Consider the following 25,949-nt stretch of genomic DNA (forward strand, 5'->3'; position numbering starts at 1 on the left):
AGTTGTTGGCAGCTCCTCCTGAACAAACTGTACTGAAACGAATAGGAGCTACAGTATGCAAAAACACAGCAATGTCCAGGATAAATTCACCCCGGTGGAGCTTGTTTTAGAGATCATACTCCACGATTTCGCTATGGGGAGATCAGGGCAGCAGGAGGGATATATTTCTGCATCATCCAATACCAAAAATTGTATTCTGAAACACTGGTAACTATACAGCTGCATGAAAAATCAAGGTGTTTCCTGGGAATTTTAGATGTCACCAATAGTGGATGATGCCCAGCTCTCTCTATTCGATCTGAGTCAGGACTTATGCCCCAAATACCTGAATGACATCTCCTCCCCTACCGACCCTCTGTGCTGATTGAAGCTGTAGTTCAAAACATAGGGAGGGCACCATGTTAGTGAAGGCTGATCTAGCAGATATGATAGCTGCAGGAAGTGAACCTTCAAAACAAAGTGACCCAGAGAACATGCAGCTAATGTTTTAAATGTCTTAAAGTATAATTGTTTAATTGTACATTGAAATGGAAAAAACCCTGTATATGCGCTGCATGTGCATTGCCATCTATCGCCACAACCTGGACTCAGCATTCATCCTCTGAGGCCCTTCTTCATGTGTCTCCTGCCTGTAAGGTCCAGAGGGTGGCAACACGAGAACGGGCCTTTTCTGCAGTGGCCCCCCGTTTGTGGAATGCTCTCCCCAGGGAGGTTCATCCAATCACCTTCCTTATCTCTGCTTAAGCACCGGGCAGAAACATTCCTCTTCAACCAGGCCTTTGGCTGGTTAATATTCTACAGCCTTTTAAATGTGTTTTTTTTTTGGGGGGGAGGTTGTTTTATTGTTTCTGTTTTAATATTTTATTTGTGTTTTTATCTTGTGAACTACCACTCTGTGACCTTTTCATGAAGGGCGGTATATAAATTTAATACATAAATAATAATAAATCTCTGATCCTGCCACAGCTACAATCAAAAGATAGAGCTAGAGTAAAGAGTAAAGGTAAAGGACCCTGGATGATAAAGTTCAGTCAAAGGCAACTGTGGGGTTGCGGCGCTCAACTCACTTTCAGGCCAAGGAAGCTGGCGTTTGTCCACAGACAACTTTCCAGGTCATGTGGCCAGCATGACTAAACTGCTTTTGGTGCAATGGGACACCGTGACGGAAACAAGAGTGCACAAAAACGCCGTTTACCTTCCCACAGCAGTGGTACCTATTTATCTATTTGCACTGGTGTGCTTTCAAACTGCTAGGTTGGCAGAAGCTGGGACAGAGCAACGGGAGCTCGCCCCGTCGCAGGGATTCAAACTGCTGACCTTACAATCAGCAAGCCCAAGAGGCTCAGTGGTTTAGACCACAGCACCACCTGCATCCCAAGGCTAGAATAGACCTTCACTTTCCATATTCTAGCATGGGCACCCTGAAACTGCCTGTCAAAGTGACACATATTTCACTACTACAAAGGAAATATCTTTGTCATGGAGTGTTGTGGCTTTGAAAAGTTTCTGATTAATATCATGCATACATAGTAGCAGCTTTAATATTTTATTTCAGTGCCATTGTATGTTATGCAGAATATGTAAATGTTACAACTACTTGACATCAACCAAAATGTGAACTAGGTTGCATAGGTTAGTACTTCAGGCAGCAGAAGAATGTTGCTCTAGTCCACTGAAGCATTGAGATTCACAGTGTACAGGGGCGGAAACAGGATTTAAAGCATTTCTAATAAAATATATTTTAATAGCTGGTGTTATCCTTTCGCATAACAAAAGCCAAATTATGCCGATGCATCATATGATCTCTTAAAATTACTCCCCTCCCCTGTTGAACTACAAAGTTTCCTTAATAATTTTATACTCCCAAATAAAAGTACAATTTTGCAAATTAACACAGTATATGCATCTTTAAGCAAACATACAAACTAAGCAGTTTTGTTATTTGTTTTTTTATATAAATTGCAAAAAGTAGATGAGTTCCACATCATGCTAACCAAATACAGTCAGAAAAAATGATTTCCAGTGGTTTAGAGACATGTACTTTGTAATACAGATTTGTAATGATACAGCAGATAATTTATGATCTCGCTAAATAAAATGTTTCTGTTGCAACTTGATTACATCATAAATACAATATGCAATTTCTATATATTGGACAAAAAAAGCATATGAAATTCATTTGAACATCCTGTAAGTAGTACAGGCAGTTTCGGAAGAAAATATAACTCCAAATATTTATCCCAGGGGGATTCAAAGTTTGAGGTGCTTGGAGGCACATTCATGCTTCAGAAAGACCCATATACAGAGCTAAAGTTCTGCTTGCTCTTTTTCATATGAAGATGATCTCATGAGTTTGGCTATTATGAATTGTTATGTTTTTGCTGGAAGAACAATCAGAGACTTAACAAAAAGGTCTCAGCATTCCTCAGTGACCCTAATCATCTGACTATGATTGCCAGATCTTGAAATCACAAACTCTAGCAACTGGGCTGGGTCTCAGATTAGAACTCTCTGGCCAGAGACAGGAACCTAGAGCAGGTCTGGTAATCAAACCTCAAAACTGGCACAGTATTCACTTAAGGTTTACAGCTTTACAAGAGGAAAAGTAATGGTCCTTCCTCTCATTGTTCTAGCAACTGGCCCTGAAACAAGCAACCTTGTCAGGCTCGTTTTATGGTGTTTGAACCAAAGATTGGGGAACAGAGAGACAGCTTGAAACAAGTCTGAATTTGGAAAGAGTTGTAAGCAAACAGAGGCAGAAAACCTGAGGCATTTTAGCTACAGTTAACTAAAACTGAGCTGCAACAGTTTTTTATCTGGGAATCTGATGCAGAATTTGTAATTGTGCAGTCTGCAATAGAATCTGATTCCTTCCAACATCTGGTGCATATTCCCTCGTTGGAAAAAAAGCAAACCTCTGTAAGTTAGAAGTGGAAGAATTTGTGGCCCTGCAGATGTTGTTGGTCAATGGTCAGGGGTGATGGGAGCTGGAGCCTAGCAACATCTGGAGGATGACGGGTTCCCCATCCCTGCTTCTGGACTTACTGTCATTTGGGATAGGGGGAAGCATTTTGCAGAATATGAAGCTGCCTGACACCAAGAAAGATACTTGACCCATCTAAACCAGTGCTGTAATTGGAAGCAGTTCTTCAAATTCTCAGGCACATCTTTCATACCTGGAATTCTTTTAATCACAGTTGCAAACTATAGAACCTGGACCCTTCATAAAAAACCATGTGCTCCATAATGAACAGTTCATTCTTCCAAGCAGTATTTTACACTAAAAAGTAGATTCTTGGGCCAACAGCAGCATATGAAGCCCTGGCTACATGCATCAATTTCATCTCCTTGTCTATCTCCTACCTCTGAATCTCAGCCTAGAGAAGAATAGGCAAGGCATTGTTAAGTGCTTCATAATTTTAATTCAGAAGTTTGCGTTTGTTAGCAGAAAACACTGCTAGGTTGGAAGAGTTCGATGCTACTGACTGGGTTTCAGCTATTTAATTATTAACTAAAGTTTATCCAGTAGTTAATGGTATAATGTCATTTCTAACACCTAAAATCTAACAGCTCTTATTAACTAATGGCTAAACTACATTCTTCCCAACTTCTGTGTTTGCAATTGTTTTAGAAAGAAGAGTAAATTACAGGTATTGTCCAGTAAAAGGCGAAACACCCAAAAAAATTTAAAATGTTTTTCACCTCTCTAGAAAATGTCTTCTTAAGTTGAGCACATTGAATTCTAGTTTTCAAAAGGATACTTTTTATGCAGCCTCATTTTGAGGTGGTGGAATTCAGTTATGAATGTGCACAGTGGGAGTCATAAGGGCTACATCATACGTTATTAGACAGCCTTTGCCAACCTGCAGCTGCCTTCCTGACCATTGGCCTTGCTGTCTAGAGTTGATGGGCACTGTTGTCCACAACATCTATAGGACAGCAGGCTGAGGAAGGCTCTTATAGCATAGTTGCCACTGGAATCCATTTCTGCGTGGCAGAGTTTAATCTGAAGGCTGCAGTATTTGTAAGTACCCATCTGCACCACGACTTTATGAGGGAGGTGGTGCATGAGTTTCCATGTGATTTCTGGGTTTTCCACAAATCTGAGTCGTTTAATAAGTGCCACAACCCTATGAATAATCCACAGTAGGTGAGATTCAGTGGCAGCCACACTGCTTGTGTATGAAACTGCATTCATTTATATGCAGCAGGTGCACCAGCTCAAAAACTGCATTAAAGGTTTGAATAAATGCCATAAACATTTTGCAGTGGGACAGTTCTCTTTGAAAAACAATTACCAGTACCTTGTTTCGGGGATTTTTAAAAATTATAACAGGCAAATAAAGATGGCATTCATCCTTGCAATTTAATATCACATGTAATAATATCACAGACTGCATATGCATGTTGTTTGCACAAATATGGGTATTGCAGACAATTTCCTTTACTTAATGAGAAACTATTTTGACAGCGTTGCTTGCCAACATGGAGGTGGTTGAATGAAGGGACTGAAAGTGCAAGTAGGTAAATAGGTACCGCTGCTCTGGTTCGCCAAAAGCGGCTTATTCCTGCTGGCCACATGACCCGGAAGCTGTACGCCGGCTCCCTCGGCCAATAAAGCAAGATGAGCACTGCAACCCCAGAGTCATCCATGACTGGACCTAACGGTCAGGGGTCCCTTTACCTTTACCTTACAACAATATCAGCATAAGGTAAAGGTAAAGGTTTCCAGGGCAAAACTCCCCACATATTCTTTCAAAACTCGCCACATATAAACTGAATTGGCATGGTCTCATGAGTAGATTAGTCCATCTCATCTTGTGAACACTTGAATCAGGCATGACAGTCTTTTTATTAACACCAATTTGAAGTCCATGCTCTGGCCCAATGAATAGCTAACTGGCCTGAACTGCCCAGGTCAAACTGAGGCCATTCTATGGCTACCACTCTCACAGAAAAATGGCCAGGAGACAAAACAGCTGCTGGTCTGATGGAAAAAATGGTTTATTTTCCTTCTCTTGGGTAAAACAGAATAATAGAAATGAAGAGCTTTCTATTCTTTAACTTCTGTACTTATGAGTTACTTACTATGTTCGAGATGTTATGCTAGAGACATTGTCCTCTGACATCTGAGAACAAAACTCTCTAAAAGCAGTTTAAATTTACTTCCCTTAGACAATAAAAAAAAAATTATGCACAATATAATGGACGCAGCATACCTTCAATGGTCAACTTCAGTAGCAAAATACATTGTAGCCCTTAGACACCAATCTATGTAAATAACAATCTATTTAAAAAACATCTTACTTGGGGGTTTACATTTCCCTCTCTCTGACCTGGATCTTTTTTTAAACACACAATACACCCACACCAGTCCTGATTTTATTTGTATGGGGGGAAAACAAGAGATAAATGGTCATAAATATCCATACTTTGAGTACATAGAAAAATATATTCTTCCCATACCTCCCCTTTTCATAATATGTTGGATACTATGAATGCAGAATGGAAGTAACTTACATTGATACTGATTTTTATTTTTTATTTTTGCATAAACAATTAGGAATATGTCTCAGCAAATTTGTTTCCATGCACTACTTGCTGGGCTTGAAGAAATGCACTGGTTCAGGGGATAAATTCTGACAACTAAACTCATTGTATTTCCCTTTTGCTCTTTCCTTTTTTTTACCTTGTGTTAATAATAATTGGCTTGATCCAAACATTCCCTTCAACTGACAGAATGCATCTTCCATCAAATGAGTCTTTCCATCAAAGGAAGGAAACCTTTGGACCCAACCCTATAATACTGTAAAGTTATTCACCAGCATTATCTTGTAATCCTTACAACAGCCCTTCAATATTGGTCTCCCCATTTGCAGATAAGGAACTGAGGTTGAGTGAGAGTGACTTAAGTAAGGCCAGCAGGTGAGCTTGTGGGAGAAGTGAGATTTGAATCAGGGGCTCCCCTGGTTCAAAGCTCAGCCTCTAATCCACTACACCACACCAGCTCTCAACAGCTCCTAAAAAGTTTAGGAACATCCAACAATGAGTATTAATTAGAAATGATAAAATAAGACAGCAGTGCAACTGATATAATTTTTTTTAAAAGAAAATGTTGGGAAATAATGGTTTTGTATTTTTTACTTTGTGGGAAGACAAAGTTTCTCAGGTGGATGCCATGCTTCAATTATTGAGTAAATCCTTGAGTTATATTCACAAAGCTAGAAATTTACTAATATCTAATAATCTTTTTCTTGAACTAAGCCTCTGGAAAAAAAACCACATTCTTTGCCAGTCAGGTCCCAAATCCAAGCCCCAATTCATGAAGTAATCCCTACCACCAATCCATTATACCAGAGATGGAAAACCTGTGGCTGTCCAGATGTGGCTGGACTCCAGTTCCCTTCATCCCTGGCCAAAACATCTGGAAGGCTACATATTTGCCATCCCTGTACTGAACCATTACACGTAAAGGGTACAATTATATGTCATTGCAAAGTTCTCAGGACAGACCCTTACAACAACAAAAATAGATATATGTGTTTTGAAGACAGTGCTTTGAAGACAGTAATTTCTATACAAACAGTGTTAATACAAGGGGAAATAGAAAAAGGTTGGAATTAACAAAATAGAAAATGCACTCAAAAATTGTTTCTAACTGTGCAAAAAGGCACAGCTATTGTGATGGAGATCATTCACAACTGGTAGTTTGGGAGGACTAACATGAATTGGGACTATGGATGAGAGAAAATGAAAGCTTCAGGGAAGAATACAGTAGACTGGACAGCATTAAGTACAAGATACGTTTTGTTTAAGGCTGCCAGGCAGTTGTAAGCAACTTCTGAGCATGTCATTTATCACAACAACAAAAGATTTGTTCTGTTAACTTGGATTTTTAATTACTCGGACCTTAACACCAAGGTATAACCTCTTACAATTTCAAAGTCACACAATAAAAAATACCAGCTGCTTTGTGATTAAAACTTAAGTGGGAAATGCAGCCTACTGTAAAGGCAGAAACCTATCTGGGAGCTAATTAATAGAAACCTTTACATGATTACAAGCACCAGGTTTCCGCCAGCAAGTTTTTCTATATCCGTTTAAGCAGCACACTTTGGGAACTCTGTGCTTCTTGGACTTGTTAGAGGAATTGTGTGTTGACTTCCAGAAAGGAGGACTGATTGTTACATTAACAGGGAAGTAATGAAGATGTGGTCTTAAAAGTACGTTTGTAAAGCTTAAGTAAATCAAAATAAAGCTCAGAAGTACTAACGGTGAGTATTAATTAACAAACTCAATGTAATTTGCTGGAAGCATTCCAGTTTTCCCAGTTCTCTGAACAGTACCATACATCCAACCATCGTCAATTGGTTGCACATTGATGATGTAGTCACCATCCCTGAATGAAACTTCATCTTCATCTTGGGCACTATAGTCATACATTGCTCTATATGTTCTCTGTGAAAAGAAAGGAGAGGGGAGTCCATTAAACACAATTCACAGACTTTCCAACAAACCAGTCTCTACAAACCTACATTATATGTCACCAGCAATGTGGGTTGTATAGATCAGCAAATTTTCAAATTGCAAAGAAATTATTCTTCATGGAGCTAGGGATAGACTTGAGTACGCAGCCCTGAATGTTAGAAACACTTTTGAAATATGTATTGTCACTTGCCTGGTCGTCATAAAATAAGCTAAGATATCCATATTTGAGGAGAATACCATTGGTATGAACTGGCACTTTAAAAGCACACAATATAACATACCAATTATATGTCACAATACTCTAAATCAGGCAAACTCAATGATCAACTATATTGTGAGAAGGATTTTCACCCTTTTCCTGCCATTAATTGTACTGTATATAACCACACATATTACACATAGATATGTACACGTTATTGTTGGGGAGGTTTTTAGATATTCACCATAAAGATGTGGTCACGTTTGCTAGATAAACTTAGTGATCAGTCAGGGAAGACAGTATTTCAAAATGTATTCTTAAGCAACCACAATTTACTAAGCACATTTATGCCAACGTAAGTATAGAAGAATCTTTTGGGAGTCGCCCAGATTGGCTGGGGCAACCCAGTCACATGGGTGGGATTGTATTTTGTTTTGTTTTGTTGTTGTTGTTGTTGTTGTTGTTGTTGTTATTCCACCCAAGATTCCAGCTTGTCCACACTTCTGCTTGTGCAGCTACTTTAACCTGGTTTTTCTGCATATATTTGTTCCAATTGAGCAGTAAAGAGTGGGTTTTCCCGGGGAAAATGGCAAGACAAATGAAAAACTGCTCAGATCCGTGCCAAAAAGGTATGGGAGAAGTGGATGTATGGATGGGTCCTATGATGCATTTGGGGGTGGAAATGCTTGCAGCAATATTTCATTGTTTACAGAAAGCTTTTAACTCAGAGTTTGAAGATCCTAACAATTTTACACATTTATTCACTGCCGTTCAAAGCAGTTTATGGTAGGTTTTTGGTAGTGTTTTAATCCATCATTCTTCATCAAGCTGAGGTTGTGTTGTGTGTTTTTTAAGTGTCAGTTTCCAGCTATATGCTAGAAACATCAAGAGATATTCGGAACTGTATTAGAAGGTGTGGGGATGCGATACTTTACTGTATCTTATGATTATGGAACAGCCTGATGCCCTCCTGAAGTTTAGGAATATGACTCCTATCAGCTCCAGACAGCACAGCGACGCTGTGAAAAACTTCTAAAACTTTTTAGAAGCTTATTATGATCTGGGTATAACTGAGAAACAAAGCTCAAAGTTCTTAATGTAATTACATAAGGCAGCTGTCAGGGGAAATCTCCACCATAATTCAATTACAATGTAGTAATTTAGCTGGTGCATAGATTGCAATATGTAATTGAGATTTGTACTCCTTTAAGGACTTAAAGAGGTCCCTTACAAAAAAAAAAATCAAGTTTGCTCAGGTTAAGTCTAGAGAACATGTTCATAGTCCATGTGAAAAAGTTCAAGATAAAGGTTTTTTAAGACAGGCTCAGTTATAGAGGAAAAAGGGAAAATAATTGTGTTTGCAGGAGAGAGGCTGCTGTGAAAAGGATTAATTATTTAACTCAATACTCACCAAGGTAGCTGAATGTGGCTGTGAATGCATCGATCTCATAGACGACATACTAGTCTGGTGCATGTAACCATATCCTTGGGGCTGACTTTGTTGATATGCCCCCGGAAGTACAGGAGCTGCATGGCAAAAGAAACATAAATGAATTACTACAAGGGAACATGCTATGGTCATTCATTAAATGAAGTGATGCTTTCTTCTCCCTTTACAACATCTGCAGGAGTTGGTTTCCTCAGTAGGAACTGGAGTAAGCAGAAAGAGCTTCTGTATACACAAAAAGCTTGTCTTAGATAGAAAAACTAACATTAAAAATTGGTGGGGGACTCCCCAAGCACAGACTGACACTCCAAACCTGGCAGATGCAAGGAAAAGTGCAATTTACTCAAGGTTATATCTGAATCAAGAGAAAAGCAGCACAAATTTGCCCTGTAAGAGTGAACAAAAAAAATTCAACAAAAACAAAGTTAAATGAAAACATTCTATAGTTAATGTCACATAGCAATGTTGTGTTGTCTACAGTTCCACTTCAAAAGAGCTGCACCCCCTTGACTTTTTTATTCTATGAAGCAGTACTTGTTTACAATCTATGGCTACATACCCCAACATGGAAATCAAAGGTTGGTAGAAGTGGTTCTGGCCTCACAACCTTCCTACATCTTGCTGATCAACTACCCAGAGAGTCACAAGAGGTGCATTCACACCTCTCTTCGCAGACAGAGTTCACTTCAGCAGTAAAGGAAATTACTTCTGTGCTGTCTACACTACAAATGCAGTGGGCAGCAAACAACTCATATTCACTTTGGGACCAGGGTTCTGCTAAAACAGAAAGACATGCAATCCTTCTACCAAACAAGCAGTTTTATTAACCTAGAACACCACAATGGACACAGATACAAGCTGCTATTATATTAGGTGAGGGAAAACAATTGTTATCAAGGGATCCAAAAGCGCATCAAAAGGTCTCCAGATTCTCTCACCCAAAGTAGGATATCTGTTCCCGAGTTCTTTGGATGTAGGTTAAACCAGGGGTAGCCAACATAGCTACTTCCAGATGTTGTTGGACTCTGTTCCCATCATCCCTAAGCATTGGCCATATTGGATGGGGCTGGTGGGAGTTGGTGTCCAACAAAATCTGGAGAGAACACGTTGGCTACCTCTGGATTAGATATTATGGAGACATGAGGATGCTGTCATTTTGGCACTAGTGGGCCCAGTCCTCCCCATTCCTACAGAAGGATCTAGGTTGCCCTTCTAAAAGTGGAGTGACATTGTGTTGTGATTTTCTCTTCCTCCATTTATTGATTGGGTAAAAATACACACAAAGGTGGCATGTATGTTGGTCCATACGAAACAAATGTCCTAAATCTGCTGTTGGGTTATTGGGACCAACCAAAATGTCACAAAATAGTAGCAAGCTTTTGAGTTGTGGAGAACATTTTATCAGGCAAGATGTTGCCCAAAGCAGCGGGGGGGGGGGAGACACAATGTGGGGGAAGGAGAAAAATTAGCCTGTGTTTTATAGTCACGAGGTCAGGGAGAGAGATATCCCTGGCATATCCCATGCCAAGGATATGTCTCTTTAAGACACACAACTTCTCTAGTATCATTTTCCTTTTAAGCAGGGGTGTCATGTCTTCCCAAATACCTTTTTCATTTACAGACTGAGCAACCGATTGGAAGATGTGATCAAGTGGGGAAGCTGAGAAATTTCATTAGTTCATTAGTAATGAACACTAATCTCCATTTCCTGCATGCATGCAAATCAGTATGTGCAACTCAGACCCACATGCAGCTAAACTTACTGGTTGCACTGAACAATTATCACTCTAAAGAACATTTGCACAAGTGGCCATTATTTCTTTGCTCCCCACCTGCAATTCTATACAGACCCAACGTACCGCTCCTGTACCCAATACAACCCTATGTCTGTAAGTTATAGGCATTCATAGGTTAGCTAGATCTTTCATGTTTGTTTGTTTGTTTGTTTTTGAGGCGTCCTTCTGCCTTTTGCCTTTGATCGCTTAGACCTAATGAAAACTTTCTTAAACTTAGTAGGTCACACACTACATACATGTGCCCACAGGGACCTTGCAGGAAAGCAAGCAGTCCTGCTCCCAAAGAGATGCAGAGCTGCTGGCTGAATGTTCCATTGCCCAGGGCAAATAACAGGCTCAGAGTACTCCTACCCGAGGGTGTGCAAGTCACAGGCAGCACTATACCTGGCCCCATCCTAAGGCAGCTCAGCAGGAAGGAACTGCTTGTCAATTCATCACAGTCCACTTTAAACTCAGTTCCAAAGGGGAGTTTGGCACGAAAAGTGGCAATGTTGCATCATGCGGTATAAGCTGCAGATAATACTACCCAGGATGCATAGAGCCTTCCACATCCCAGCAGACTGCATAGCGTCTAACCTTGATGTTAGGCAGTCAATGCTGGATTTGGTTCATGAAGTGTCCCTTGTGGTGGAGGGATCAGCACTGCAGGTGTCCTTATTTAACCTTGCCCTATAGATATTATTTTATCTATTGCTCAAGACCTTTCTATCCTGCCTGCCTGCAGTCCTATTGACATTCCCATTCCGATGGTATAAACCTTATGTAAAAAAAATAAAAGAAATTTTAAAGATTGTTGGTCTTTCCAAGACAGAATACTTTACCATGCAAAACCTTTTTAATTATATGAGCTCTTTCCCCATGCAGTAAAATCTTCCCCATTTTTCCAAAAAATAACAAAACCATTACAAATTGCTAGGTTTTTACACATGGTTAAATAAGCAAACAATAACAAAAGACTGCTGTATCATAAAAGCTCCTTGCTCCATTAAGTATGATTAAAAAGTGGTTTGGTTTTAATTATCTACTCAACTAGAAAATCTGATGGAATCTTAACTTTGCTTTTATGACTTACTTTCTTTTCACTATGCATCTCAACAGGAAATGCACTGAAATGAACCATGAAGTATATATAATCTAATTGTATAATAGTTGCAAAATCATAAAGCCTGGAAAGTAACAATTTGAACAAAGAGATCCTTTGATCTACAAAACCATTCATAAAATATTCTAATATTAGAACCTACTAAACAGGCCAGCTAAAAACCCTTTATGTGTCTGAATGGGGGAATGTTTGCCGCTTTATTACATAAATGCACACAGATTCCATTAGGCTGAGAAGTCTTGCCTACCCAACCCCTTTCGCTGATGTATAGGTAGCTCATAAAATATCGTATCCAAGATGCACCATCCATGGGACCACAATGCAGTCGCTACATTAATGGAAACACATGTACTATTATATATATTCAAAATTCTGTGGTAGCCCCCTAACTGTGAAATGTTTTCTCAGGATGGTTTTATTTTCCTTAATTTCATTGCATTGTTGGTTTTTGGCACTTATTATAATTTTGCATTCCTTTGTATTTGTGCCTTACAACAAAGGGATACTTCTCAGACTTAGTTCACTGGAACTGCAAAACATTTGATAGTGGCTGGATCTCTCTCATATATATATATATTTGAATCGCAACTTATGTCAACTACAACTGAAGAAAGGTATTCAGGACTTTACAGAAATGTAGTAAGCAAGATAACTCATTATGGGAGAGGACCTTCTTTTCAGATTAACACATTTATTTTAAAAGGTGTTTCATAATAGAAAATACATAGTTTATCACTAATGGGCTTGAACTTGGCAAATTTCATGGACCCAAATATTATATTCCAAATAAGAAACACATAGTTGTCAGATGCTAATGGGAGCGCTAAAGCTATTCAGTTTTAAGACGAAATACCTCCCTGAAATGACAAGGCATAGTTTAAATGGCCTGGAAATATAGTCAAGAAGAATAGAAGATTGCAATGAATATTTCATAGACATATTTAAGTGTAATGCAAAATCCACTTTAAAGCACAGACACAACAACAAGCATGCTTATTAAGCTCTCCATGTATATTCATTTACGGAAATGGTTGGCAACTTTGTTCAGAACACTGGCATGAAGATTGAATGAGCTGGGACTTTGCCAGCATATACCAGAATTCCAATAAAAGCATGCAAGAAACACGGGGAAGCCTGAACTATCAGTCCTCAGTCTACAAGTTGCTCTGTGATAATGTGTGTTAAGAATGTGATTTACAGTGGAGCACAAACCTTTAATTTAAATGATCAGGGGCCCTGCAAACACAATAGCAGAAAGTATAAAATAATTCAAGAGTTGGGTACTTGCCCCTCTCAGTAACTTAGATGCTGTGTACTCCTACAAAATACCCAACACAATACAGAATACGCACATAGACAGACAAACACATATGGTATGGGTGTGTGGGTGTGCGTGGGTGTAGGACTGCGCAACATAACTGCTTGTAACACTGTGCTGGCATCCTAAATCAACTAAAACATTGCACCTCTTGCTGTGCAATAGCAGCACATGGCAAAGACCATGAACACCTTTCAAACATAGTTGACCAAAACTACATTAGACAGCCCCGGTCTCTATGTTCTCCTCACACTATCCAATGAGCTTGTACTTGGGACAAAGGTAATAAATAGACTGACCCCCTTCCTTCCCCCACCTCCCCACTTAAAGTCACATATTTGAAGTTATTTGCACTCTACACAGCTGAAGTCAGAGGTGGACGAGCTTCATTAAAACAAACAAAAAAATATTTTATTTAACAAGGATGTTAATAGCTAACCAAGAAGAGGCATAAAGACCTGTGAATCAAACACTGCATGCAAAAAAACAAACAAACCAAAATCTTACTGGCTATCTCAAGGGCTCTTTGACATCAATACAAATACTTCTCTTACACAGCTGTTTGTTTACTGGGCAAACCAGGGTTGCTGAGTTAACCTGGAGATGTGCAAGGAAGCAGGCACACTGTGACTGTTAATCAGAAGGGAACAGAGGACATCTATGGGTACCTCCTTCGTTAGATGGCCTTGTTACCTCACTGGAACAAGAAAACATAGAGCCCTCTGATTTGTCATCTCCAACGCCAGAAGTACTGGTAGAACGGAAATGCTGTTTACTGTAACGTCTTGCTTTTTCTACGAGGGGAAACACAATACTGCAGTAAATAGCTATAGGACAGATGAGTAAAGTAAGAGAGAGCTGCTTTATTTGTTTGTTTTTATTCAAATAACAGGGCTGACAACTTGGGTACTTCCCATGCCAGCAACATCTTGTGCAAAACTGCCCCAAGATACTAATAACTGGAATCTGTGAGCTCACTAAAATGTGCAAGTAGGGGAAACTGTTCGCACAAGAATGCCGCTATTGGATTATGGCTAGGGCTACGCACGGACTGTTCCCACAAATACTGGTACAGCTGTGACCAGTGGTGCCAACTTGAATACAGTATTAGGAAGGCCAGGTAAGCCCCACCCCACATAATCAATCACATGACATGACTCGTGCATACCATTTGAATGGCAATATCCATCAACTTGGGGAGGGCAGCCCCCTCAAATATTTTACTGGTGGGGGGCGAAGGGACCTTGGCCTCTAAGAGCTGGGCTCCTATGGCTGTGACATAAGACATTTTACTGCCCAAAGGGAAATTGTGTTGCTTAGCCTTAAGAGGAACCATGCAGAAACTTGCTGTAATGTGGATTATAACTCCCCTGTGATCCTTAGGTGAAGGGAGTATAGAATGTGTGTGTGTGTGTGTGTGTGTGTGTGTGTGTGTGTGTGTGTGTGTGTGTAAAATCATAGCAGCAAGCAGATTATATTTAGTTATTCAGTTATTTAAAGGATACAATGGATAGCTCATGGAGGCTATGTGTTGTTCTTTTTGAGATGTGGTATTAAATGGTTTGCATTTAACCACAGAATCTAGGCAGCTGATAGAAAACCCACAAGACCTATCACCAACTTTAAATTGCATTCTGGATCATTCTATAAGCCAAGCCACGTGATCCATAGCAAAAATTAAACTAACCATTGCCGTGAAATTAAATAAATTTCATAATTGGAATAAACATCCAGTGCTTAAATTAGACGGTAGTGGGCATTAGATCTGCAGCCTTTAGGCCAGTCCAGACATCAGTAAATTGCCTCAGGAAACGCAAACATGTGGAGTAAATGAAGCCTCACTCAGTGAATTAGTGCACAGGCCAATGACAATTCACATGAATGCGGCCACCCCATTTAAAAAATTGCTTCTGTGCTCACACAAATCAGTTCTGAAAAGCAGCAACTACATCATTAGATGGGCTGGTCAAATATTACTTGACTACAATCAAGCACTGGAGAAAATCATGTTAAACAATACCCGAAAGCATATGTAGACTCCTAGACTGAATATTATCTTCCAAAGGGTCAATGTCGAAGATGGAGCCAGGATCTGTGCGCCAAACTTTGAGGTCTTTTCCAAAAAGGAACAGTAAGACAGTTGGGGGAAGAAAGTAAAAGCACAAAGATGTTATCAGGGAAGACATAAATAATCCCTGGGGGCAATGGAGATGGGTTTTACCATGGATTTGACCATGGGGAAAATAACATTTGAAAAAGTGTGAGATATGATTTGTGGCTTCATAGTTTCATAAATACTATCCAACATTGCAGAAATAACTTTACGAGATTCTTAGTGTGGTACTGAAGGAAAAGAATGAATGCATCTCATTTTCATTTCAATGCACAGGTCAGCACTTATAGTTTGCAAATAAAAATAACACGACTTTTCCAACAATAAAAATCTCATCATACCAGGTATTAAAATCATGGAGCTGAATTTCTTTTCTGCTAATCTACGTGAAAAAGTCAAATGGCAATTTCTTCTGTGATTACTTTCATTTTTTAAAAAGAAAGTTAAGAATGTTAATAATTGGCTGCTCATATTAACAATTTAAGTACTTTTTATATTGTGTCTCTCTCTTTCTTTACCTTTCAGCCTTTGTAGAGCAAATTAATGTTTGATTAAAATACCTTTCATCTTATCATCTGTTCTGTTAATTACTATACTCATTACTTCAGAGGTGACTGCAATCAGGAATTCTGTGGCAGACAATTATTGCCTGATAACCCAAAACTGACCTATCATTTTAATTTTAAGAAGGAACTGCATATGAAACAAAGGTACAAAACATCAAATACAGATAACACTGCAACTAGAAAGAACAAGATAGTTAGGTAAGTAAGTAAATAACAGAGCAAGATTATTCTGCAGAGCTGGCCCACATAATATATTTGGGTCAGTAAAGCACAGAGTAGAAACTTACCCACAATTATTCCAGGTCTCCTGTCCATTTCAACTATATGTGGGTGGACGCCTTTGTAGGCAGCATCACTAACCACCTGGGTGTTTCTTCTCACCCGTTCAGTCACAGGATCGTCCACTATTGGAGTGAAACCTCTGCCTTTCGTCTTCTCAAAATCTTCATGGTATTTGACCTGGAGAGGGGTGGGAAGTTTATTATTTTCTAGTCCAATGACAAGGTGTATTAAGAGCTGTAGAAGATAGGCATTGTCAACATTATTTTTCTTGGGCACTGACATTTTTGCTTATTTCAAGCTGGTAACCACTGTCATGCAATTGTTCCTTGCCGCTACAAGGCCCAATAGATGTGCAATTCCCATTGTCGTCGCTGGTTTTGTTTTTTTAAGGTAATTACTTTTTGTATACAGATAAAAAGTCACATGCAGTCTATTGCATTTAGTGTTACATTCACATGCAAATGATGGTGCTAAACCCTTCAAAATCATCTTACATTTCATTCAGTTTCAGTTGTAGAAAGCACAAATGCCTCATATCAATACGTTAGGATAAAATTTCAAATTAGTATGACTTTTCAAGGTATTACAGATATTGATATGCTTTTTAAAAGCCTCCCTCCCCCATTCCTCACATACGGTCATATACACAGCACACTCACACATACACAATCCTTCAGGCAAAGGCAATCAGAGCAACCAAATTCAGAATTCCACTTGCACACACAAATCAAAAACATGCACAGGCACAAGGCAGTGTGTGTGTGTGTGTATCACCCTCTCCAGTTAAAATCTGCAATGCTGGAACAGAGAGGAACCACGTGAAGTGTCTTTAAGAAGCCACACGAGTGAATGGTTAGGGAAGTCGTTTTATTAGTATAGCAATATGCAACATTTAAATGCAGTTAGCAAACCCCTACCCCAAGAACCACTGTGTAAGGAGGAAAACTCAGTCCAGACTTTAGCGCATCGTGCTAGTTACCTAGATTAATGAAGGGTTCAATCCAATCCAGTCTACAGCTACTGTTCTTCAGAACACACTAGCCATGTGAAAAATGTACCCTACCATTGAGATGCTGTTTTGTGTCTCTTTGACATGCCTCAGCTCAGGTGTGTCTAGAATCATACTAGGTCTACCTTTCATCTGTTGCTGATCTCTGCTGTACTTGACCTGCAAAAGACAGCACATGGATTTTTCGAGTGTGCGCAACTTGACAGGAAAATCATGCTTAATGTCACAAGCAACTGATATCCTTTTACTGTTCTATCCCAAAATGAACAGGCATTGTGGAGATGTGGTAATGCGCATTGCACTGGTCTACCCATTCAAAGTCATTGGCCTTCACTACAATTCATAACCGACTAGTTAATAATGCATGATACAAAAAATGTAAGATTGTACTTTAGTAAACATTGGCAAAGTCATTAAAAAACAAAGTGGAGAAACAAGAAAAACACACATGGAACCTACTGCTTCATTATTAGCAGTCACTAGGCCAAACGGATAAATACACATTTCTATAGTACTCTTAAAGATTCAAAATTAATTTATTAAGGACATAATTTGTTTAGGGCATGATGCACTCATCGCAGAGAGGTTAAATTCTTTATTAATCCAAAACAAGGAAAAGAAACAAGGAAAAACAAAGGACTTGCCGAGCTGATAATTTCTTGATTCTTCTTGACTCGCTCCATCTCAGGAGTGACACTGACAGCAGTTGCTTTACCAGGTTGCACTTTATAGCAAGCCTATTAATTCCAGATATATACAAATAACATTGCAACTGAACAATGATAAATAGGGCACTGCATTAAGTTCCACCTGGTGTTTAAATTCCAAATGTTCTAATTAGTTTGGTATTTAAAGCTGTATGCTGAAGCATAACCTAATTATTTCTTTGTATTTCATTGGTAAAATATGTGCATAGAGAAGCATTACTAACTTAAACATAATTTGCTCTAAGGTATATTAGTTCTCCTGCTGCTGTACAGCCTCCATTTGGTTCAACAGGGATTTTTACTGCAGTTACAGGGTTGGTGCACAAAAAGGGAAAGGAAGTTTAAAAACTGACACATAGTCCCTAAAATAGATCTATCCTCTTTCGACAATATTAAGTGCAGGTTGGGAATTTGTTTCATTTCAGCGTTTACGATATAAAGTCAAACATTCTGATGAAGTCAGAAGGATATCATAAGAAGTTGCAAAACTGGGTGTTAGACTGAGACTCCTCAAGAAGTACTGCAGAGACAGAAATATACAAGAAAAAGGACACTTCATGCATATATAATCAGGGGATAGAATCGTAGAACTGCAGAGTTGGAAGGGCCAACGGTGAGAATCTAGTCCAATCCCCTGCAATGCAGGAATCTTTCACCTAATATGGGGCTCGAACCCACGACCCAGAGATTAAGAGTTACACGCATATATTAAGAGGCTGGGCTTCCCCCCCCCCTTTCTGTAAATAGCTCCTGAATTGGGAGAATGAAAGAAAGGGAGAGTGCTTAACTCTTCCTGTGTCCACTGCTTCTTTGCTCTAAAGGGTTTGCCCCCAGGGTTTGAAATGCATGTGGGCAGGGGAATCTGACTGATGCTGAATATATATTTCACTTGGAATGTCAGTTTTATAGTTCTATTTTTGTTTGTTGTTTTTTAGTACAGTGCATATCCACAAACAATAACAACAGCAATAATAATGATTTGCACAAAGGAGCATTTGTTTTAAAAAAAACTTACTGCGCTAATATTTTGCTGGTTTTTCTTTACTCGTTCAATCTCTGGAGTGTCTGTTACTGCTGTACCAGCTCCTATCACTTTCTTGTACAATACCTTTATTGAACAATAGAAAAATAATTATGAAGGTATGCTTCCTGGCACAAGTTTGCAACAACAGGCAATGTTCCAAATACTAAATTATACCGCCTCTGTTGTTTTAGCTTCCCATAAACTAACTCAATCACCAGAAGAATAAACTCATTTTCTTTACTGGAACCTCATATGAAAAGAGTGCACATTGGGAAAAGCCATAACAGGTAGCATACTTCGCAGTGATATCCACAGATGTTTAAGGTTTAATTGTCCTGGCTCTTAGCATCTGATAAAGGTTAAGCACTTTCCCGTACACCTGTTCTTGTAGCCCTTTAAAAAGAGTGCAAGGCTACCCTCACCTCCATCACAGCATCCCACCACTTAAAGACTAATAAATTTATTATGGTATAAACCAACAATGGAGTAGAGTACACTTCATACTTTCTCTGGTCCACAAAAGCTTGTGCCATAATAAATTTTGCTCCATTGAATTAAATAGGGTTTAGGTCCACATAACTCTGTAGAAGATTGCACTGCTCAAAAAAAAAAAAAATTGTTGCATTGCTACCTTTTCCCACAGTACTGTGAAAATTATTGTTGCAATTATTATTATTTATTAAACTTCTATACCGCCCTTCATCTGAGGATCACAGGGCAGTTTACAATATTTTTTTGAAAATTACATACCATGATAACAAACAAAAACAAAACAATAACAATAACCATCCCCCAACAGGAGTGGTACAACCTTTACCAACGAGGGTATGCAACTGGCTTGGGGACAATGAACAGTACATTTTTCATTGTGCCCTGGGACACAAGAGAGTTCATTTGATGTTGAACTTTGTTAATAGTTTCCCTTAAAATTTGGCTTGTTGCTACTTACAGCACTGATATTTCTCTGTGTGTTTTTAATTCTCTCGATTTCAGGAGTGTCTGGAACAGCAGAGTAGGAGCACATCATCTTCTCTGCTTCATCTTTGTACTTTTTCTACAAAATAGAAAGCCCAGCCAGATGGGTAGGGTATAAATAATAAAATTATTAGTATTAGTGTCAAAGTAAGTATGTATGTATTAAGCAATTAAACAACCAAATAGGCTTAAATATGTGTAAGCCTACTTTACTGTCACTTCACAATTCCTATACAATGGCAAACTGGGCCTTAATATAACTCAGAATTAAAGTCTGTATCTTTTATTATTTTTATTTTAGCATCCACACATTAAAACAAATGCACTGCCATTGGAAGCATGCATACTTATTAAAAAATAAGACTCATATCAGAACAAAACGAACAACCCTGTGCGCAGGAGGACACTTCCGAACTGCAAGCGCCACTTAATTACTCTTCATTCCCTACCCACCTGGCTGGCTATTTCAGAAGCTTTCTTTGCTCGCTGTATCTCTGGGATATCTGAGCCCACCTGCATTCCTTTCCCTTTGATTTCAGTCTCCAGGTCCTTCATATATTCTTTCTGTAAGAAATGGAACGTTAATGAATTCTTAGACATACAATATCTTTAGCCTTTCATACCCATACAGCTGGAATAATTCATGTGTGCTGCTTTCAAAAAGGTATGCTTGCAACACAAACTAGATTTCTGATGCCTGGCTGTGCTTCTGTCAGATTCAGTTTTTATTATTTTTCTATACTTCCTGCTTTCAAAAGGATTTCGTAAAAAAAGAAGAAGTTTAAAAGCCCATTGTATTTTACTGTAAATGTCATTGAAGCAATGCATTCTGCACTAACCTGGCTTGCAATTTCATAAGCTTTCTTTGCTCGTTGTATATCAGGAGTATCCATGCCCACCTGCATGCCTTTCCCTTTAATTTCCATTTCTAGATGTTTCTTGTATTCTTTCTGTGAAGGACAGGTCAGGAAATACTCAGATCTACAGCAGCTGAAGCTTTTATACAGATCCTGCTTTAATCTGCATGCTTTTATTAAATAGCACCCATGAAGGTCAAATTGTCCCTTTATACTCTCAGAACATTGACTCCATAGGAGATGCTCAGATATATCTGATGTTCCTTAAGGAAGAAAATCATTTAACAAAAATGTTTCTTTTTTAAAATAAATAAATAATAATAATCTATAGTATTTTATTTCAGGTCGCTCCTGTTTTCACTGCCCCGAATCAATGGATAAATTCATATAATTGAGCATTATAGATAATAGATGTAATTCAGAAAGGACTAAATTCATCTGTCACAAGATCCACTCACTAGTTTAAGGTTTGAGCATTTATGTCTTATAAATGCTTACCACTGATTTTGACATTCAATGCAAATAGGGGGTGAATAGCCCCTCCTCTGTTCTTCTACAGGTAAGGTATCAATGAAAGTTTACCAGCACAAGTCCTTGGCTCCCTGTTTAGCCCACAAACCAATTTCCCCAAAACCACACCTACTCATCCCACACCTGACATTGTATGTAGGATCAGGTGTGAAGTAGGTGGACATGCAGCTGAAGACACAGTTCCCTGTAGAAAGCAGGATTGAACTCCCAGAACATCAGCCAACGTGCAGGTGGTTTAGTCTTGCTGGGTTTGGGTGTGTGAGCAATTTCATACGAAGCCCCACAGTACCCTCACCAGAACCTTACAGCCAACAGTACTAAAGCCCTTCCAATAAGAGACCCAACTTGGAATCTAGTCTAATTGGGATTCAGACCTAGTTTGGTATGGAAACTGACTTGGTCACCCTGTACAATGATCTGTATCAGGAGAGAGCTGGGAGTGTAGCTCTGCAGATTCTCCTACATGGCTTTTGATGCCATCAGCCATGTTATTTTTCTGGGGTCTGATCTGAGTACAGTATTGGGGGAACCACATTGAAGTGATTCCACTCCTGCTTGGGTGGCCAGATCCAGACGGTGGTTCTTGGGGAGCACTGCTCAGCTCTGTGAGGTTCTCCAGTTTGGGGTTTCGCATAGATCAGTTCTGTCCCCGATGTTGTCTAACATCTACACAAAACCACTGAGTGGGGTCACACAGAGTTTTGGAGTGCATTGTCACCAGTATGCAGATGACACACTGCTTTATTTCTCCTTTCTAACTTCTGCTGGTGAGGGAGTAGATGTAATGAATCAGTTCTTGGCTCTGATAATGGGCTGAATGGGTGCCGATAAAGGGACATTTAATCCAGACAACCATGGGGTGCTGTTAGTGAGTCGTTCCTCTGTCTAGCTGAGTGGTGTGCAGCCTGCTCTAGATGGAGAGACACTCCCTCAGAGGACCAAGTTCATAGCTTGACGGTTCTCCTGGACCCACTGCTGTCACGTAAGGCACAAGGGGCCTTGGTGGTATGGTGGTCTGTCTTCCACCAGCTTAGGTTGGTGGTCCAACCCCATCCGTGACAACTTTTGGAATTCACACTCAGTTTTGCAAGAGTTGAATATTTTGGTCTAAGGTCACAAGCACACCTTACATTTAAAGCACACCACTTCAACAGCCATGGCTTCCCACAAAGAATACCGGGAACTGCAGTTTGTTAAGGGTGCTGGGAATTGTAGCTCTTTGAGGGGTCTCCTTACAATTCTCAGTACCTTTAACTTCAGCTTTTACTTCAGGCAAAGCCACGGATGTTAAAGGGGTATGAGAGTGCTTTAAATGTATGGTGCAGATGGGACACCAGACCAAAATGCTCCACTCTTGCAAAACCGAGTATAAATTCCAAAAGTTGTCATATTACCTTATATCAAGCTACAAAGCATACAGTTCCATTTCAAGAAGCATTTTAAACAAACCTGGCTTGCAATTTCAGATGCTCTCTTGGCTCGCTGTATTTCAGGAGTATCTGTGCCAACCTGCATCCCTTTCCCTTTAATTTCAGTCTCCAGGTCTTTTTTATATTCTTTCTGTGCACACACAAAAATATAAATCAGGGTCTATTTGAAATGGAATGGGTGGGAGAGAGCAGAACACCTTTAAATGATACGCATTGCATATTCAAAACCTTTGCCCTCAAAGACCAATTTACAATTTAGGCAAGTGGTTTCTCTCTACAGCGGAGTTCTTGCACACCTACAAAATGAATAAATGTGTCAGAGTGTTTAGAAGGTTTGCATATTAAACACATGGTCAAACCCTTTAATAATGGTAGTTTAAAATTCTATTGAAATACTGAGTTACATGGGGAGTTTTCAGCAATGTTTTTTTTTAAAAAAAGTTTGTTTTTAGTATACAAAGAATGCTTCCTAATTTAAATAGCCTGTGCTATTGACTTGGAGATTACCAAGTGATATAAATTATAAATAATTAATTCAAAATGAACATTTTATTTTCAGCGGGCCCTAACACACCCTAATTTTCTAAATAAGCATATATATTATTAAAAATGTGTTGGAAGGTGGGTTGAGTTAACTGCTCTAGAATATTTATTTGTACACAGAGGTAGACACATAAGCTGGGGTTGAACTGGGCCACTTCTATTTAGACCTTAAATTAAAATCATCATGGGGGATGCCTATGGGGCAGAAACTAATTTAACTGTACAACTATAGCCATTGGGTGACCCGCCATTGCCTAAGGAATTAGGGGACGACTCCCTAGCCTGTCCTGATTCCTGGGCCACACCTTAAAGGTGAGAAGGAAAGACTTACGCCATCACCACCACCCAAGACTGCAGAATCACAAGTGGATGAGAGAGTTTGGCCTCAAATGAGGCCCCTCTCCCAGCCCCTGAACCTGAGAGTCCAGGAAATGAGCCTTGGTGCTGACCCATCAGCTGAAACACGCCTAAAGGCCATCACCAGGCTAAACCAAGCTATTTCTTTTCCCGCACCGAAACTGCCAAAAGTGACCAAATCAAGAAGATTACCGTATTTTTCGGACTATTGGACGCACCGGTCCATAGGACGCACCTAGATTGGGGGGGGGGAAATAAAGGCAAAAAAAATTTATTCCCCCCCCCCGCCAGGCGCGGGGCTGGGAAGCCCGAGCTTCCCCCACCCCCAGAACGGGACCCAGAGCCATGCTTTGGCATCGCTCTGGGAACTTGCGGGGCTGGGGGAGGAGGAAGCCTTCCGCCAGCCTCCAAACCATGTCGGGAGACAGCGGGATGGCGCGCTGCGCCTCTCCCGCTGTCCCCCGAGCTTGTGGGGCTGGCGGTGGGGCTCTCCTGAAGCCGGGAGGTTGTGGGGATGGTGGGGGGGGGAGAAGCAGGCTTGCTTCTCCCTCCCCCAGCCTCCCGATCAGGTCGGGGAAAAGCGGGATAGCGGAGCGCCGCCATCCCGCTTTCCCCCGACCTGATCTGGAGGTTGTGGGGATGTGTGGGGGGGGGAGAAGCAGGCTTGCTTCTCCCTCCCCCAGCCTCCCGATCAGGTCGGGGAAAAGCGGGATAGCGGAGCGCCGCCATCCCGCTTTCCCCTGACCTGATCTGGAGGTTGTGGGGCTGGTGGGGGGGAGAAGCAGGCTTGCTTCTCCCTCCCCCAGCCTCCCGATCAGGTCGGGGGAAAGCGGGATAGCGGAGCGCCGCCATCCCGCTTTTCCCCGACCTGATCTGGAGGTTGTGGGGATGTGGGGGGGGAGAAGCAGGCTTGCTTCTCCCCCCGCCAGCCTCCCGATCAGGTCGGGGAAAAGCGGGATAGCGGAGCGCCGCCATCCCGCTTTTCCACGACCTGATCTGGAGGTTGTGGGGCTGGTGGGGGGGAGAAGCAGGCTTGCTTCTCCCTCCCCCAGCCTCCCGATCAGGTCGGGGAAAAGCGGGATAGCGGAGCGCCGCCATCCCGCTTTTCCACGACCTGATCTGGAGGTTGTGGGGCTGGTGGGGGGGAGAAGCAGGCTTGCTTCTCCCTCCCCCAGCCTCCCGATCAGGTCGGGGAAAAGCGGGATAGCGGAGCGCCGCCATCCCGCTTTTCCACGACCTGATCTGGAGGTTGTGGGGCTGGTGGGGGGGAGAAGCAGGCTTGCTTCTCCCTCCCCCAGCCTCCCGATCAGGTCGGGGAAAAGCGGGATAGCGGAGCGCCGCCATCCCGCTTTTCCACGACCTGATCTGGAGGTTGTGGGGCTGGTGGGGGGGAGAAGCAGGCTTGCTTCTCCCTCCCCCAGCCTCCCGTTCAGGTCGGGGGAAAGCGGGATAGCGGAGCGCCGCCATCCCGCTTTTCCACGACCTGATCTGGAGGTTGTGGGGCTGGTGGGGGGGAGAAGCAGGCTTGCTTCTCCCCCCGCCAGCCTCCAGATCAGGTCGGGGAATAGCGGGGTGGCGGCTCTGCGCCTCCCCGCTGTCCCCAGCTTTTGGGTGCAGGCTGCTGCCCGCAAGCCTTGCGAGCCCGCGGTACATCCCGCCGGGCTTGCAAGACTTGGGATAGCTTCCTGAAGCCTGGAGAGCGAGAGGGGTCGGTGCGCACGGACCCCTCTCGCTCTCCAGGCTTCAGCAAAAGCCTGCATTCGCACCATAGGACGCACACACATTTCCCCTTCATTTTTGGAGGGGAAAAAGTGCGTCCTATAGTGCGAAAAATACGGTAACCTATTTAAACAACACAGCAGACCATATAGCACTCCATCCCACTGTTCAGTGTGAAGTAGGCAAAGAAAACCAATCTGCAATCCAAAATGCAGATTGGGAGAAATTTCTAGCATAGACCATGAGGCACAGTGGGAAACAGGGAAGGAGGGAAGGTGCTGTTGCAAAAAGAAGGCTGGAGGGAAGGCAGCTTGTCCCCTCAATAAGGATCAAGCCCTGACCCATTCCTCAGACCACCTTGGAAATGCAAGGATTTTCTCCTCTGACTCTCTTGCCCAATGGCTCGTAAAGGCACCCAGCCTTCTAGGAACCATCTCGGCCTTTTGGCTGAACGTTTTAGCACCCCGATAAGCAAAGCAAGGCCCA

At 41.1% G+C, this 25,949-nt stretch overlaps 1 protein-coding gene across 9 annotated transcripts in view; it reads right to left on the bottom strand.

Moving 5' to 3' along the window:
* Window positions 1-1,532: 1,532 nt before the first annotated feature.
* Window positions 1,533-25,949, bottom strand: part of NEBL (nebulette) — a 190,435-nt gene continuing 166,018 nt past the window's right edge. For 3 of the 9 annotated variants that reach the window (XM_081163173.1, XM_081163170.1, XM_081163177.1), the window contains 12 exons: window positions 22,864-22,974; window positions 20,866-20,976; window positions 20,480-20,590; window positions 20,001-20,105; window positions 19,043-19,135; window positions 17,965-18,057; window positions 17,375-17,479; window positions 16,317-16,488; window positions 15,371-15,463; window positions 14,019-14,144; window positions 9,099-9,214; window positions 1,533-7,458 (listed from right to left, as the gene is read on the bottom strand). In XM_081163173.1, the coding sequence (XP_081019299.1) occupies window positions 7,282-7,458; window positions 9,099-9,214; window positions 14,019-14,144; window positions 15,371-15,463; window positions 16,317-16,488; window positions 17,375-17,479; window positions 17,965-18,057; window positions 19,043-19,135; window positions 20,001-20,105; window positions 20,480-20,590; window positions 20,866-20,976; window positions 22,864-22,974 (1,413 nt within the window). In that variant the 3' untranslated portion in view covers window positions 1,533-7,281. Of the gene's footprint in view, window positions 7,459-9,098; window positions 9,215-14,018; window positions 14,145-15,370; window positions 15,464-16,316; window positions 16,489-17,374; window positions 17,480-17,964; window positions 18,058-18,119; window positions 18,548-19,042; window positions 19,136-20,000; window positions 20,106-20,479; window positions 20,591-20,865; window positions 20,977-22,863; window positions 22,975-25,949 lie in introns of those variants that run through there. The other 6 variants (XM_081163175.1, XM_081163174.1, XM_081163171.1 and 3 more) reach the window with 4 other exon arrangements.

Source organism: Podarcis bocagei (genome assembly GCF_964188305.1).
Source record: "Podarcis bocagei genome assembly, chromosome: 12".
Lineage (NCBI taxonomy): Eukaryota > Metazoa > Chordata > Lepidosauria > Squamata > Lacertidae > Podarcis > Podarcis bocagei.